Here is a 16,823-nt window from a genome sequence, read left to right as displayed (position 1 = left end):
CCCTGCGGTGTTTTTTTGTTTGTTTGTTTTGTTTTAAGGAAGAAAAATATATATTTCTAAAAGTATTTGCAAATCAATAAGCTGATACAACCTAATCTTTAATCAACAGCATCTTTTCAGGAATGTTAATATATAAAGTGATGGTTTTCAACTGATTTGAGAACTAAATCCAAGTCTCCCCCTACATCTTTTCTCTCACAGATAAGAAGATGAAGGTGATGGTGGACAAATTGAACCAGCTCCCCCACCAGTCACTGAATGGAGTGTCCAGAAGGAAGGTCAGCCACCGTGCTGTCCAGAAGGAGGCTGGCCGCCAAGAAGAGGCTGTTGCTCCTGCTCTTGGTCTTACCAGCGTCCCATCCCAGGGGCACACGTGTGCTCCAGGCTCTCTTGCTCAGCAGGTATACCTGCAAGAGACTGGGAACTGGAGGGAGGCCCAAGAACAGTTGGTCAGATACCAGCTGGCAGGCCAAGATCAGCAGTTACTGCTCTGCCCAGACTTCAGACAAGAGAGGCAGCAATTGCAGGGGCAGAGCCAACTGGGCAAGGAAAGAGGCAGTGTGGGGCTTTCTCAAGAGAACAAAGATTCTTATGGTGCTACTCAGGCATTCTCTCTTCAATCAGTTCACCCAGAAACTATTCAGGAACAGTTGTGATAGGTGCATGATAATTCATGTTCTTAGGGGCTTTGTTGAGAGTTTAATTAAGGGCAAAGATATAAAAACAATCTGGGGAAGGGAATTGTCCATGGACCAAAGTTATATATATATTTTAAGTAGTTCTTTCTGTTAGTAGCTGGGTCAAATTTACAACAGAATAAAACTATTTGGGGAGACCAGAGATAACCAAGTGCCCAAGCAGATTATTAGTGAACTCATTTTTCAGAGCACTGATTTTTGGAGAAGATAATGTGTACAGCTGCCCAATGAAGGAGGGAAGACCTTGTGTCATGGCAGCCTCTCTAGACTGTGTTCTAAGGGTTCTAATTAAGGCCAGAGTGGAAGGTCAACTCATACCAAGTTGGGGAAGGATGCTAAAGGCAATTTCACCTAATTCATACATTCACAGAGGGCTCATCAGTGTTCAAACAAAAGGACACTTTAGGCAGCCTGATTGTGTCCTTGGCTCTGGATCCAGAAGGCTTTATGCTCCAAGAGAGTAAAGCAAAGATAGCTGAGGTGAGAAGAATTTCCAGAAACAACCTGTTCTCAGCTGTTCCTAAAATATAAACCAGGATTTTCTAATCTCTGAAAGATTCAGAGGCCTTCTTATGTTTGAATTAGAACAGAGGAAGGAAACATACTCTTCTATTGCAGAATTTTCAATAATGATGCCCTGTAACTAATCCCATAGTGGGTACTGGCAGAAAGTCATCATCTCCAAGGCATCAATGGGAAAATATCTTTGTACCGTGAGGAATATTCTCAGCCTTTTGTCTATTCTTTAGATGTATTATAGAGATTTCAAGCCTTAAAGCTGCTCGGAAAAGAAGATGACGCTGTATTAGATTCTGAGGGAGAAACAATTAGGTATCAAGATTGATGTTCATCAAGAAACTGGAATCCAAGTAATCTGTGTTTAAGAAGGGCATTGATGGGAAATCTGTTCTATAGAAAGTTACTCTGGAGGCATAAACTGTCTTTCTGCAGGGTAAGTCCTTTTTGTATTTTGTTTGGGCACTAATAGTGTTCAAAAACATAACAAAGAAGAAATAACTTGATGAACTTAGGCAGACTATGCCTCCTCCAGTTTAATTAGTCCCAGCTATAACCTTTTTTTGTAGCTTCCTGATCTCTGAGGTTACTCCTATTTGCATTCTTTGGTAGATACATTGAGTTGTCAGAGATCTGCAATATTTTGTACAAAAACAATTCAGAAGTTAAGACTTTTGAGAATTTTAAAATGATATTCTTAGCACTACTGCTTTGGGTTTGTCTACACATTCTCCCTTTCATTCCAGTGACTTCTTTTATCACCACAAATTCCAGCCCAAATTTATTTCCTGAGCTCTATAACATATAGTTAGCTGCCTACTGAGGACTCCCACTAGGTTATCTCACAGACACTGAGAAGTTAAGATGGCCTTAAAACATACTCCTCCTTTTCATGCCTGCCCTAATGCAACACACAGCTCATTGCACTCAGACTAGATATCTGGAAGTCAACCAGGACTCCTTGTTCTATCTCATCCTTCTCAGTCAGCTACCACTGGTTATTTCTACTCCTTTACCCACATCCCAACCTTTACTAGCTTCTTATCAATCATCCATGTGCCACAAGATTAATCTTTCTGGAAAGCAAGTGTGATCCTATCCCTCCGTTTAGGAATAACCATAATTAATCTATCAAAGCTCCCTTAGCCATGCTTGGAATCCCTCAGGCCAAAATGGACTCTTTGGGCCAGAACAGTGGCCAGAAATATCCAGAGTAACTAGCAGGGCTCTAGCATATGGCATGGAATCTTAGAGTCTAGTTAGAATCCTTTAACCCATAATTAAGCCAGTCCTCTTTTTCTCCTCAGAAAACGGAACAATTAGCTCTTGGTTCATTTATGTCTGGAGATGAGCTAGTTACATAAAGCACCACTATTGGCCAAACCTAAACTTATTCAGACCATTAACATGGTTAGTTCAAAAAATATTTGCCGGCAGCAACAACCTTACTCTTTACTGAAATAAATAATTGAAAAGTGTCATGTTCCTCTGTTATTTCAAAGAATCTCTTCTTGCTTCCCATTTCTGATTTTTTATATATGGTGGCTTCTTTTCCCCCAAGATAGTAAACAAATTAAAATTCTAAAGAGTTCAAAAATATTTGCAAATATTTCTGGATATTAAAACTGAGAGGGAAGGATAATGAGAGATAAGGTAGTTTCCACAATCTGTGAAGTTTTAGGGATTGTGTTCAGAGAAGGTACCAGAGACAGAATTTCATGTCTCTCAGAGTGACAGGCTGAGCCAGTCTGACCACAATTGTATCTTGCAGATTTGTCCATATTGTTGCCCAGTGAGGCTACTGAGAACCAAAAGGCCCAGACCTTTCAAAGATTAGTTAATAGCTCCCTTCCATCTCACAGTCTAAGGCTAAATGTATGAAATCACTATACATTGAAATGTATGCAAACTGTATGCAAAAATGAATATGGGGAAATTGAATGTAAATCACATGCAAATATTATTCATCCAAGCTTCTATAAAACCGTACATGTCAATAACAGTAAAGGATTTTAATTAATTCTGTCATTTAAAATTCATGCATTTATTCCATATTTTGTTTCCAGGATTTATAATGTATTCAGTGTCAATTTTGAAGGAGCTATAAGCAGAAGGAATTACTCTACTGAGTGTAGAACACAGTTGATTTCAACCTATGTGATAGCACTCTGATTAACTGCAGATATATTTGAGAGATGAATCACATTTCCTGAATGTAATCTTTTAAAAGGGATAAATCACTTTCATAAAATTAAATGAAGTCTAATTGGTAGAATATGGAGATTTGCGTGTTTACAAATATTCTTCTAACATTTGTTATATTTATACATGAAAAAAGACCAGGGTTCTCTTTGCTTAGAACAACTCAAGAAGAGACCATCAATCTGGTCTCTTTTGAGACAGAAGATTCATTTAATGCATTTGGAAGACTTTCTAGAATTTACTGGGTTTTGAAGAATCATTTTTCTCTTTTATTTCAGTATCAAAATGATCATTCATTTATTATCACCATATATTTTATTTCAATATTAGTAGTTGTAACAAGGGGAAAGAGACTCAATCTCCTTTTGAAAAATGTGGGAAATGGCCACTTGTCTCTACATTGTATAGATGAAGGAACAGTCATTACTAAACTCTTGCAATGGTCCAGGCAAAGTTGGAAATTTGTTTGGACTGTATCTGATTTTAAGATTTCCTCAACTTTAATGGCACATCTGTCCAGTAGAATGATGTAGAAAATTATTCAAGCTATACTATTAGGGTAAAAAAAATATAAAATTGCAAAATAATGTGTTTATTATGCTTTTACCTCTAGTTTGTTAATGTATAGAAAAATTATGGAAAGGAAACCAATAAAGTTTTGAAAAAAAAATAGTTACCTTTAGGGAATGGAGCAGTAATATGGGTAGATTTTCACCTCAAGTTTTTTATCTTTTTGTATTTCAATGTTTTTATAGGACCTATTACTACCAAAACAAATTTAAAAAAAATATTTTCTGCAACTTATGATTGATTAGAGGCTAGCAATCTCTTTAATTTTCATCCAAGAGAACTTGCTGATATAAAATGCATTTAGTTCTGGATGGAGGACTTACATATATATAGGCGAAGATAAAGAGGGTAGAGAGTGTAAGATGAATGGACCAGAAAGAGAGGCCAAAGAGGAATGAAAGGAAAAGGTAAAGTCTCCAGCTTGGGAAAGGAATGTTTCTTGGTGGACAGTGATTAGAGTGCTAACAAATCTGTGTTCTCACCAGAATATCCCTGGAATGTCATACAGGGCATGCAACCTAGGATCCCATCTATGTGAGGGACCTATAAAGAAAATTTGTGTATGGCTACAGACTTGGCATTTATCAATCAGATTCAATTATAAAAGAGCCACCTTCCCATCACGCATATGGAGGAAACACTGGGGAAGCAAACACTCACCCTAAGTCAAGGGCAGACACAACACAATGCCCACAGTACTGAGAAGTGCCTACCATGGGTTGTATGTTTCTCTCCCTTGGATCAGTGCCATACTGTGTACTTCTTCTAGCCCAGCTCCATAAGAACCTATTCTAAACCCACACCACATGGTATTAAGACCTTGAACACAAAGGACTGACTCTTGAAAGCATCTATCAAAGCACACTTATTTGGCAGATTTCATAGATTCAGTTTTGTGATAGAGCCTTAAGTTAAAAGACTGTGAGTTTTAATTTGCAAATCATGAGTATGGCCTGAGAAATCAGATGCTCCAAAATTTTCTTAAGTTTGGGGATAAATAAATAATCCTGTAAGGGCACCTGGGTGGCTCAATTGGTTAAGTGTCTGACTTCGGCTCAAGTCATGATCTCATGGCTTGTGAGTTCAAGCCCCATGTCAGGCTCTGTGCTGACAGCTCAGAGCCTGGAACCTGCTTCAGATTGTGTGTCTCCCTCTCTCTCTCTGCCCCTCTCCCACTCACACTGTCTCTCTCTTTCTCTCTCAAAAATAAATATTTTAAAAAAATCTTGTGTGCTTATCTATAGTTTAGACAACTCTAGAAGATATATAAATTTAGGCTGTAAGTCTAGTAATACCAAATTTTCTCTTTAGTATTATTTTCTACATATCTTCATTCTGTTCCCAAGGATGTTACTACCTCAATTATCAGCTCTCTTTTCAATGTCATCAATCTCTCCTCATCTACTGGATTATTCCCATGACTATCCAACATGGTTAAGTAGACCCCACTTAAAAAAAATAAAGTTTCTTTGATGCTATAGACCCCTCCAGTTCTCTTTCTCGTTTTTCTACTATTCCAGCAAAATTGTTTAAAAGATTTTTATTCACATATTCCATTATTTCCTTATTTTTCATTCATACTGCCAGGCACTCCAGAATGTTTTCTGACCCATCTACAGAACAGAGACTACTCTTGTGGTAATCACCAGTGACTTCCATACTGTCATTTCTAAAGAACAATTCTTTATCTTCATTTTACGTGACATCTCAGGAGCACCTAACCCAACCTTTCTCTTCCTCTTTCTTGAACCACTTTCCTCTTGGCCTTTGTAATGGTTCCACTCATTGATTCTCTCTTATGTCACTGAATATACCTTCTCAGTAAGCAGTAAAGTGAAGGCTCAAACCTGGGTTTCTGATCCAAAATCTTGTTATCCCCTAAAAAGAAAATCCAGTTGAGCCTTTCCAGTCTTTTGACTTATAGAACTGAGAACTAATATGTGGCTAACTAGGAAGTATTTTTTCTGAGCCCATTTGTCTTAGAAATGGTTTTCAGATACGTAAGACAACTTGGCTGAGTATAAAAATATGTGAATCACAACCTTTGCTTTGCAAAATGTGGAACTATCATTCCAATATTTTCTGACTTTAGTGTTTTTGAGGAGATATCAGAAACCAATCTGAGTTTTGTTTCTATCTAAGAATGGGTAGAAGACAATAAGATCTCTCCACATTATTTTAAACACTTTGAAAATTCTCCCCATAGGTGTTTTTTTTTTTTAATATTCGCAATATCACTGAAAATAGAGGATAATAATATTTGAAATAAGGGAAGAAAGTTTCATAGGGAATGAAAACTTAAGTGAGACTTAGGAAAATAGACAGGGTTTAAATAACTTAAAAAGATGACATTATAGGTAGGGAGAAATATATAAATTTAACTGGAACAGTTACTTATCCCTGTATCATGGATTGTTCAGTGAATGAATTAATGCTGTTGAACAGAGGAAATAACGTGAATGAATAATTTATGACCATTTGAAACACGAAATGATATAAAAAACATGGTAGAAGTGATTTCAACTTAGACTGGGCTAGATGGAAGGATACTCACCATATATGAAGAGATTAGGCATTAGGGAAAAAAATGATTACTTAGAAAAAATATCAGTAAATATTATAATCATTTCAGTATCCTACTGTGTTTAGATTTTTTAGATATAATTTATTGTCAAATTGGCTTACATAAAACACTCAGTTCTCATCCCAAGAAGTGCCCTCTTCAATGCCCATCATCCACTTTTCCCTCTCCTTCACCCCCATGAACCCTCAGTTTGTTCTCTGTATTTAAGAGTCTCTTATGGTTTCCCTTCACCCCTCTCTGTTGCACTGTTGGTGGGAATGCAAACTGGTGCAGCCACCCTGGAAAACAGTGTGTAGGTTCCTCTGTTGAGATTTTTTAAGACGTGGTTAAATGCTACTTTCCTACTTGGATATATAGCTATATAAATTATATAAATTCCAAGTATTGGGCCAACATGGCAGAGAAGTAGGGGGATCCATACTTCCCACGTCTCTCGAAGTGAAGCCAAAGGACTTTGAACCCCAAGAGTCTGGGAGGAAAAGAGACAATCTACCAGGAAAAAAGTTGGACAACTTGAGAAACAATAGGTGGGTGATTGTGAACTGGGGGAGATAAAACAGGCTGTGTAGGCATGGAGGGGAGAGATCCCCTTTGTCTCTCTGTCTCCAGAGAGACAAAGGGAAGAGAAAGAGTGGCTGGGGAAGTGTAGGACTGTATCTGGACAGGAGAAAGACCTGGGACTGAGAGGGATCCTTTCTCCAGACTAGGGTCGGCTCCCTGTTCGCATACCTGGGGGGAAGGGGAGCGAACCCTGGGTTTAGTGGTAGGTCAGGGTCTCAGCCTGCAGGTAGGAGAAGTTGGTGCCCTCCCTGGAATGCTGTGGGAAAAGACAAAGCCTGCCTATGTCCACCACCCCCAGGGCTTGGTGGGGAGGTCGGCAGCATAGTGGGAGAAGGGTGTCCTCCCTGAAGTGTGGTAGCACAGACAAAGCCAGCAGCACCACGTATCCGGTGCATGAGAGGCATTTTCCCAGTGCCAGAGCGCACAGAGCAGGTCTTTGAATCCTAGCCAAGCGCAGGGTCAGGGGAGTTGGCAGAGTGAGAAGGACCACCCCCATCTGCGCCAGCAGCACAATGAGGATGACTCAAACGGAGTCCACTGGGTACAGGTCAGGGTCCATGGAGAAAAGACGGGGGATCAGCGTTCCCCCCAACCCCTGCCGCCACCACCACCACCAAGGCGGGGCTTCAGGGATGTCTGAGGGGCCCACAGTGGAGGCAGGACAGTTTACACCAAACCATGCCTCTCCAAACCAGGTAACTGGGCATCTATTGGAGCCAAACAGACCCTGTTAAGCCAGATGGACAGCTACTCTAGACCAGCACTGCAACATTGCCTGGATTAATTCTAGGTCAATTCTGGATATATAGATATATTCCCTACCCCCCCGCCCCCCATTTCTCCTCCTTATCTCTTCCCTCCTCTATGCTGCTTACTCTGGTTATTGGTTTGTCTAAACAGATATATTTAATCCATTGTCTTGACACATATTCTACACCTCCTTCTTTATACTCCTTTCTCACTCTCTGGAATAATCAAGCCATATAGTTTCTCTGTCTGGGCAACATTATCTTCATTTCGTTTTCCCTGCCTCCTTCTTTATTTTCCTTTCTCTCTCTCTGGATTAAGCCTTTTAGTCTCTCTGCCTGGTCAATGTTTATTTTTTCTATTTCCCCACTCCTGTCATTTCTCTCTTTGTATGTGCTCTTCCATCAGCACCGCCTCCACTCTGTTCTTTACTTCTGGTATTTTTTGTTTTTTGTTTGTTTTTGTATATTTGTTTGTGTTATTTGTGTGTTTGCGTGTTTTTGTCTTCTGTTTGTCTGTTTTCTTTTATAGGGCTACTTCAAGTAACAAATCAAAGCACACCTGGTAGAGGGCCCAAAATATCACTACAAGTAGGCAAATAAAATAACCAATGTCACAAGAACAGAGAGCAAGTAACAATCCCTGAAAAAACACCTCCTGAAGGGCCAGACCCTAGACAGGGTATGACCCCCCCTTTAATATAGCAGTGCTCACAGCTGCAGAGCACACAACAAGCTTTTAAAACTCATAAGGGACAGAAAACTAGCCAAATGACAAAGCAGAGGAATTCTCCTCAAAAGAAATTCCAGGAAGTAGTGACAGCTAACAAATTGATCAAAACCAATTTAAGCAATATAACTGAACAAGTATTTAGAATAGTCATAAATTTAATTGCTGGGCTTGAAAAAAGCAGAGAGGACAGCAGAGAATCTATTGCTACAGAGATCAAGGGACTAAAAAATAGTCATGATGAATTAACAAATGCTATAAATGAGGTGCAAAATAAAATGGAGGCAGCCACAGTGGGGATTGAAGAGGCAGAGGGGAGAATAGGTGAATTAGAAGACAAAATTATGGAAAAAGAAGAAGCTGAGAAAAAGGGAGAGAAAAAAAATCCATGATTATGAAGGGTGAATTAGAGAACTAAGTGATGCCATCAAATGGAACAATATCCATATCATAGGAATTCCAGAAAAAGGAGAGAGAGCAAGGGGCTGAAGGTGTACTTGAACAAATCATAGCTGAGAACTTCCCCAATCTGGGTAAGGAAACAGGCATTGAAATACAAGAGGCACAGAGAACTCCCTTCAGACAGAACTTGAATCGATCTTCTGCAAAACATATCATAGTGAAACTGGCAAAATACAAGGATAAAGAGAATTCTGAAAGCAACTAGGGATAAAAGGACCCTAACATACAAAGGTAGACACATAAGGGTAGTAGAAGACCTATCTACTGAAACTTGGCAGGCCAGAAAGGAATGGCAGGAAATCTTGAACATGATGAACAGAAAAAAATTTGCAGCCAAGAATCTTTTATCCAGCAAGTCTGTCATTCAGAATAGAAGGAGAGATAAAGGTTTTCCCAAACAAACAAAAACTTAAGGAATTCATCACCACTAAACTAGCCCTACAAGAGATCCTAAGGGTGACTCTGTGAGGGAAATGTTGCAAGGACCACAAAGTACCAGAGACACCACTACAAGCATGAAACCTACAGACTCACAATGACTCTAACCCCATATCTTTCTATAATAACACTGAAGGTAAATGGACTAAATGCTCCAACCAAAAGACACAGGGTATCAGAATGGATTAAAAAACAAGACCCATCTATTTGCTGTCTACAAGACACTCATTTTAGACCTGAGGATAGCTTCAGATTGAAAGGGAGGGGATGGAGAACTATCTATAATGCTACTGGAAGTCAGAAGAAAGCTAGAGTAGCCATACTAATATCAGACAAACTAGACTTTAAAGGCTATAAGAAGAGATGAAGAAGGGCATTATATAATAATTACAGGGCCTATCCATCAGGAGGAGCTAACAATTATAAATGTCTATTCACTGAATTCAGAAGAACCCAAATGTATAAAACAATCACAAACATAAGCAATCTTATTGATAAGAATGTGGTAATTGCAGGATACTTTAATACGTCACTAACAACAATGGATAGAATATCTAGACAGAGAATAAATAAAGAAGTACCCTGAAAGATATATTGGATCAGATGGACTTGACAGATATATTTAGAACTCTGCATCCCAAAGCAACAGAATATATTTCCTTCTCAAGTGCATATGGAACATTCTTTAAGACAGATTACATACTGGGTCAAAAAACAGCCCTTCATGAGTATAAAAGAATTGAGATCATACCATGCACACTTTCACAACACAATGCTATGAAACTTGAAATCAACCACAGGAAAAAGTCTGGAAAACCTCCAAAATCATGGAGGTTAAAGAACACCCTACTAAAGAATGAATTGGTCACCAGGCAATTAGAGAAGAAATTTAAAAATATATGGTAACAAATGAAATGAAAATACAACAATCCAAACACTTTGGGATGCAGCAAAGACAGTCCTGAGAGGAACATACATTGCAATGAAGACCTATGTCAAGAAACAAGAAAAATCCCATACAAAATCTAACAGCACATCTAAGGAAGTAGAAGCAGAACAGCAAAGACATCCCAAACCCAGCAGAAGAGAAATAATAAAGATCAGAGCAGAAATAAACAATATAGAATCCCAAAAAACTGTAGAGCAGATCAACGAAACCACTAGTTGGTATTTTGAAAAAATAAAATTGATAAACCTCTAGCCAGGCTTCTCAAAAAGAAAAGGGAGAGGACCCCCCAAAAAAACCATGAATGAAAATGGAATTACTACAACCAATCCCTCAGGAATACAAGCAATTATCAGGGAATACTATGAAAAATTATATGCCAACAAACTGGACAACCTGGAAGAAATGGACAAATTCCTAAGCACCCGAACACTACCAACACTCAAATGGAAAGAAATGGAAAACTTGAACAGACCCATAACCAGCGAAGAAATTGAATCAGTTATCAAAAATCTCGCAACAAATAAGAGTCCCGGACCAGATAACTTCCCTGGGGAATTCTACCAGACATTTAAAGCAGAGATAATACCTATCCTTCTCAAGCTGTTCCAAAAAATAGCAAGGGAAGGAAAACTTCCAGACTCATTCTATGAAGCCAGCATTACTTTGATTCCCAAACCAGACAGAGACCCAGCAAAAAAGAGAACTACAGCCAATATCCCTGATGAATATGGATGCAAAAATTCTCAACAAGATGCTAGCAAGTTGACCTCAACAGCATATGAAAAGAATTATTCACCATGATCAAGTGGGATTCATTCCTGGGCTGCAGGTCTGGTTCCACATTCACAAATCAATCAACGTGGTACATCACATTAATAAAAGAAAAGATAAGAACCATATGATCCTGTCAATCTACAGAAAAAGCATTTGACAAAATTCAGCCTCCTTTCTTAATAAAAACCCTCGAGAAAGTCGGGATAGAAGGAACATACTTAAACATCATAAAAGCCATTTATGAAAGGCCAACAGCTAATATCATGCTCAATGGGGAAAAACTGAGAGCTTTCCCCCTGAGATCAGGAACACGACAGGGATGTCCACTCTCACCGCTGTTGTTTCACATAGTGTTGGAAGTCCTAGCCTCAGCAATCAGACAACAAAAGGAAATCAAAGGCATCAATGTTGGCAAAGATGAAGTCAAACTGTCACCTTTCACAGATGACATGATATTCTACATGGAAAACCTGACATACTCCACCAAAAGCCTGCTAGAACTGATACGTGAATTCAGCAAAGTCACAGGGTACAAAATTAATGTAGAGAAATCGGTTGCATTTTTATACACCAATAATGAAGCAACAGAAAGAGAAATAAAGAAACTGATCCCATTCACAATTGCACCAAGAATCATAAAATGCCTAGGAATAAACCTAACCAAAGATGTAAAAGATCTGTATGCTGAAAAGTATAGAAAGCTTATGAGGGAAAGTGAAGAAGATACAAAGAAATGGAAAACATTCCGTGCTCATGGATTGGAAGAATAAATATTGTTAAAATGTCAATACTATCCAAAGCAATCTGCACACTTAATGCAATCCCAATCAAAATTGCACCAGCTTTCTTCTCAAAGCTAGAACAAGCAATCCTAAAATTTGTATGGAACCACAAAAGACCCCGAATAGCCAAAGCAATATTGAAGAAGAAAACCAAAGTGGGAGGCATCACATTCCCAGACTTTAGCCTCTACTACAAAGCTGTAATCATCAAGACCATATGGTATTGGCACAAAAAGAGACACATGGGCCAATGGAATAGAATAGAGACCCCAGAACTGGACCCACAAATGTATGGCCAACTAATCTTTGACAAAGCAGGAAAGAGTATCCAATGGGAAAAAAAAAAGACAGTCTCTTTAACAAAATGGTGCTGGGAGAACTGGACAGCAACATGCAGAAGAATGAAACTAGACCACTTTCTTACACCAGTCACACAAATAAACTCAAAATGGATGAAGGACCTGAATGTAAGGACACCATCAAAACCCTAGAGGAGAAAGCAGGAAAAAACCTCTTTTGACCTCAGCCACAGCAATTTCTTACTTGACACATCTCCAAAGGCAAGGGAATTAAAGGCAAAAATGAACTATTGGGACCTCATCAAGATAAAAAGCTTCTGCACTGCAAAGGAAACAATCAACAAAACTAAAAGGCAACCAATGAAATGGGAGGAGATATTTGCAAATGACATATCGGACAAAGGGTAGTATCCAAAATCTATAAAGAACTCACCAAACTCCACACCCAAGAAACAAATAATCCAGTGAAGAAATGGGCAGAAGACATGAATAGACACTTCTCTAAAGAAGAGGTCCAGATGGCCAACAGACACATGAAAAGATGCTCAATGTCACTCTTCATCAGGAAATACAAATCAAAACCACACTGAGATATCACCTCACGCCAGTCAGAGTGGATTAAATGAACAAATCAGAAAACTACAGATGCTGGAGAGGATGTGGAGAAACGGGAACCCTCTTGCACTGTTGATGGGAATGCAAACTGGTGCAGCCGCTCTGGAAAACAGTGTGCAGGTTCCTCAAAATGTTAAAAATAGATTACCCTATGACCCAGCAATAGCACTGCTAGGAATTTACCCAAGGGATACAGGAGTGCTAATGTATAGGGGCACTTGTACCCCAATGTTATAGCAGCACTTTCAACAATAGCTGAATTATGGAAAGAGTCTAAATGTCCATCAAGTGATGATTGGATAAAGAAGTTGTGATTTATATATACAATGGAATACTACGTGGCAATGAGAAAGAATGAAATACGGCCTTTTGTAGCAACGTGGATGGAACTGAAGAGTGTTATGCTAAGTGAAATAAGACAGGCAGAAAAAGACAGATGACATATATTTTCACTCATATGTGGATCCTGAGAAACTTGACAGAAGACCATGGAGGAGGGTAATGGAAAAAAAGTTTACAGGGAGTGAAGGATGCAAACCATAAGAGACTCTTAATAACCAAGAATAACCTGAGGGTTGATGGGGGTGGGAGGGAGGGGAAAGTGGGTAATGGGCATTGAGGAAGGCACCTGTTGGGATGAGTACTGGGTGTTGTATGGAAATCAATTTGACAATAAATTATATTTAATATAAAAAAATAATAAAAAAAATAAATTATATAAATTCCTTTATATAAATATAATGGAAGATAATGGACCAAACGACCTCCAAATATTCTTATTTATTCATGTGTCAAATAGAGCTTGTATCAAAGATCTATGGCATCCCAGCCAATACTGCCTTTAGACTTAGTGAAGAAGAGTTTCCCCAGGCTCTGTCCTCTGGAGAGCTCCACTTTGACCTCCCCCACCCCTAGTTGCCTTCCTCCATATAGGCAGGAAGTCCATGAGGTCAAGAGGACGTACCTACCAGGGGTGCCTTGGTGGCTCAGTTGGTTAAGCATCTGACTTTGGCTCAGGTCATGATCTCACAGTTTGAGGGTTTGAGCCCCGTGTTGGGCTCTGAGCTGACAGGTCAGAGCCTACAGCCTGATTCAGAATCTCTCTCTCTCTCTCTCTCTCTCTCTGTTCCTCTCCTGCTTGTGCTTGCTTTCTCTGTCTCTCTTTCCCTCCATCCCTCCCTCCCTCCCTATCTCTCAAAAATAAATAGGTCATATATATATATATATAAATGTATACATACATATATATATATACATATATATATATATATATATATATATATGTATATGTATACATATATATATATAAAGAGGATGTGCCTATCACATACTAGGCCCACCCTTTCTAGACCACTGAATGACTACCCAAGACTGAATTTTCTGCCCAAATAGCCCTGAATCTGCCATCAGTGCTTCCAAAGGCTGTTTACATTCCTCCTTTGCTTATCACATCAACTCTAGTGAAAGAACCACTGATTTAGTGCTGAGAAATGTGCCAAACTAATGTTGATATTATCTTTTTGATCAATACAAAGTAATTATAACTTCTACATCTTGTTTTTTCTTAGGATTTGTATAAATATCTTTTGGCTTAATGCCTTGCCTGCTACCCTTCTGGATCTCCAGGCTTCTCAGAAACCACCAGCTAATGTCAGCAACCATTCCTGTCTACTCTGAGCTGGCACCATGGATTGATTACATATAAGACAATATGATAGGCAGAGTTTTAAGATGGCCTCCATTTTCTCAGTTACCTAGTGTCATACCCATGATTAAATTAAGTGGCCAATTGATATTGCAGGTTTTTTTTTTAAGTCTATTTATTTATTTTGAGAAAGAGAGCATGAGCAGGGGAGGGGCAGAGAAAGAGGGAGAGAGAGAATATCCCAAGCAGGCTCTACTCTTTCAGCAGGGAGCCTGACATGGGGGTTCAATCTCACAAACCATGAGATCATAACCTGAGCCAAAATCAAGAGTCAGACACCAAACCAACTGAGCCACTCAGGCACCCCTAAATTATTGATTTTTGATTAGGCTTACTAATCAGTTGGCCTTAATCTAGGGAAATTTATTTGGGTTGGCCTAACCTAATCACGTGAACCTTAAAAAAAAAAAAGTTTTCTCAACTGGTGGTAGAAAAGGGAGTCAGAAATATTCCAAAAATGGAAAGGAATCTTTGTGTCATTGATGCTTTGAAAATGGAGCAGATCAGCTGGCAAAGGATCCGAGGAGCCGCTGAGAGTTAAGAGTGGCCCACAGATAACAGCTAGCATAGAAACAGGGACCTAAGTCCTATGACCATAAGGAAATGAATTTTGCCAATAGCCTGAATGAGCTTGAAAGCTGATTCTTTCTCAAACCTTCTAGATAAATGCTCAGCCTGGCTAACATCTTGGTTTTGGCCTTGTGAGACCCTAAGAAGAAAATTCAGTTGAGCTGTCCCAGTCTTTCGACCTATAGACTGAGAGTTAATACATGAGTGTTACATTTTTGGTTTTGAACAATCCTACTGAGATGTATTTGACATGTAAAAAGCTGTATGTGTATTTAATATATACAACTCCATGAGCCTGGGAATAAGTATTCACCAGTGAAACCATCACCACTATTGAGGCCATATAAAGATCCATCATCTCCTGAAGTTTCTTCCCACCCTATTATTATTATTATTATTATTATTATTTGTGGTAAGAACACTTAACATAAGACCTATGCTCTTAGAAAAGTTTAAGTAGGCAACACAGTATTTTTAGCTTGTAGGCACTATGCTGAATAAATAGATCTTCAGAACTTACCTTGCATAATGGAAATTTTGTACACTTTGATCATCACTTCCCCTTTCCCTTTCTTCCCAGCTTCTGGCAATCACCATTCTACTCTTTGCTTCTATGAGTATGACTATTTTAGATTCCACAGGTAAGTGAGATCAAACATTACTCATCTTTACAGGTCTGGCTTATTTCACTGAGACAGTATTCTCCAGGTCCATCCATGTTGTTGCTAATGACAGGGATTTCCTTCTTTTTTAAGACTGAGTGATATTTATTATGGGTATTGTTTTAAGTGACTAAATTTGTGGTAATTTGTTACACATCAATAAAAAACTGATATAGACACTATGGTTTCATGTAATAAAAGGGAAGTTTAGTCCCCTTCTCTTGCTTTCCTTGGGGATCTCCTGATCTCTTTTTCAGCTGACAGAAATTGCTTCCAGTCCTCCAGAACTTAAACTCCTCCCTCCATCCAAAGAATACTCCCCAACAGCATGGTTGCCTGCTGCGGGCAGCTGGGTCATGTCAGTTCCCAGGTGCCTCCCCACTTTCCCACTGGTACACTGGCTCCTTCCATGTAAAGGCTGCCAGCTGTCAAGTCCTCCAGCCACAATGGATTTGTTCCCATCACTGGAACCAGAAGATGAAAACAAACCAGATTGTTCTTTTCTCTCTCTCCCTCTGTTTTCTCATTTCCCAGTCTGTTTCCCCAACTAGATTCTGACAAAAGTTATTTGCAGCATTCCCATCAATTCCCTGAGTGACGGGAGACTGGTGTCAAGTGAGAAAATGAAATGTAAATTTTATTAAACACCCCCTCTCATCTCTGTGTATCAATCCAGATTCCAGCTGAACATAGCAAATCAAATCCTGTCTATGCCAGGCCTCAGGGCACACGGAAAATCATTTCTCCTTAATACCATTCCCTTCTAGTAAAATATTTTTCTGTTTGGTGAATGAAAATTTTAAACGCAAACCCTGTTTTAATCCCAGTATAAAGTATATCTTCAAATGAACATTTGAAAGAGGGATAAGAAAAGAGAAAATTGGGGGGCAAAGGGGAAGGAGAAGGGAATTGGGAAAGCAGAATCGCATTTAGCTGTGTCATGTCCAGTGGCTGCGCAAG

The 16,823-nt window shown here is 39.1% G+C and overlaps 1 protein-coding gene and 1 long non-coding RNA gene across 2 annotated transcripts in view; one reads left to right on the top strand and one right to left on the bottom strand.

The window, feature by feature from the left end:
- The window catches only part of PKHD1 (PKHD1 ciliary IPT domain containing fibrocystin/polyductin), a 479,232-nt gene extending 474,092 nt beyond the window's left edge, over positions 1-5,140 (top strand). Inside the window, exon 66 of the mRNA XM_078446999.2 lies at positions 202-5,140. Coding sequence (XP_078303125.2) covers positions 202-656 — 455 coding nt within the window. The 3' untranslated portion in view covers positions 657-5,140. The remainder of the gene's footprint in view (positions 1-201) is intronic.
- LOC144616387 (uncharacterized) overlaps positions 1-16,823 on the bottom strand; it is a 442,726-nt gene that overhangs the window by 30,784 nt on the left and 395,119 nt on the right. The window lies entirely within an intron of this gene.

This window comes from Panthera onca, chromosome B2, assembly GCF_046562875.1.
Source record: "Panthera onca isolate mPanOnc1 chromosome B2, mPanOnc1 haplotype 2, whole genome shotgun sequence".
NCBI classification, from domain to species: Eukaryota; Metazoa; Chordata; class Mammalia; order Carnivora; family Felidae; genus Panthera; species Panthera onca.
The sequence above is the reverse complement of the archived record's forward strand: the minus strand, read 5'-3'. Positions and strand labels throughout refer to the sequence as shown.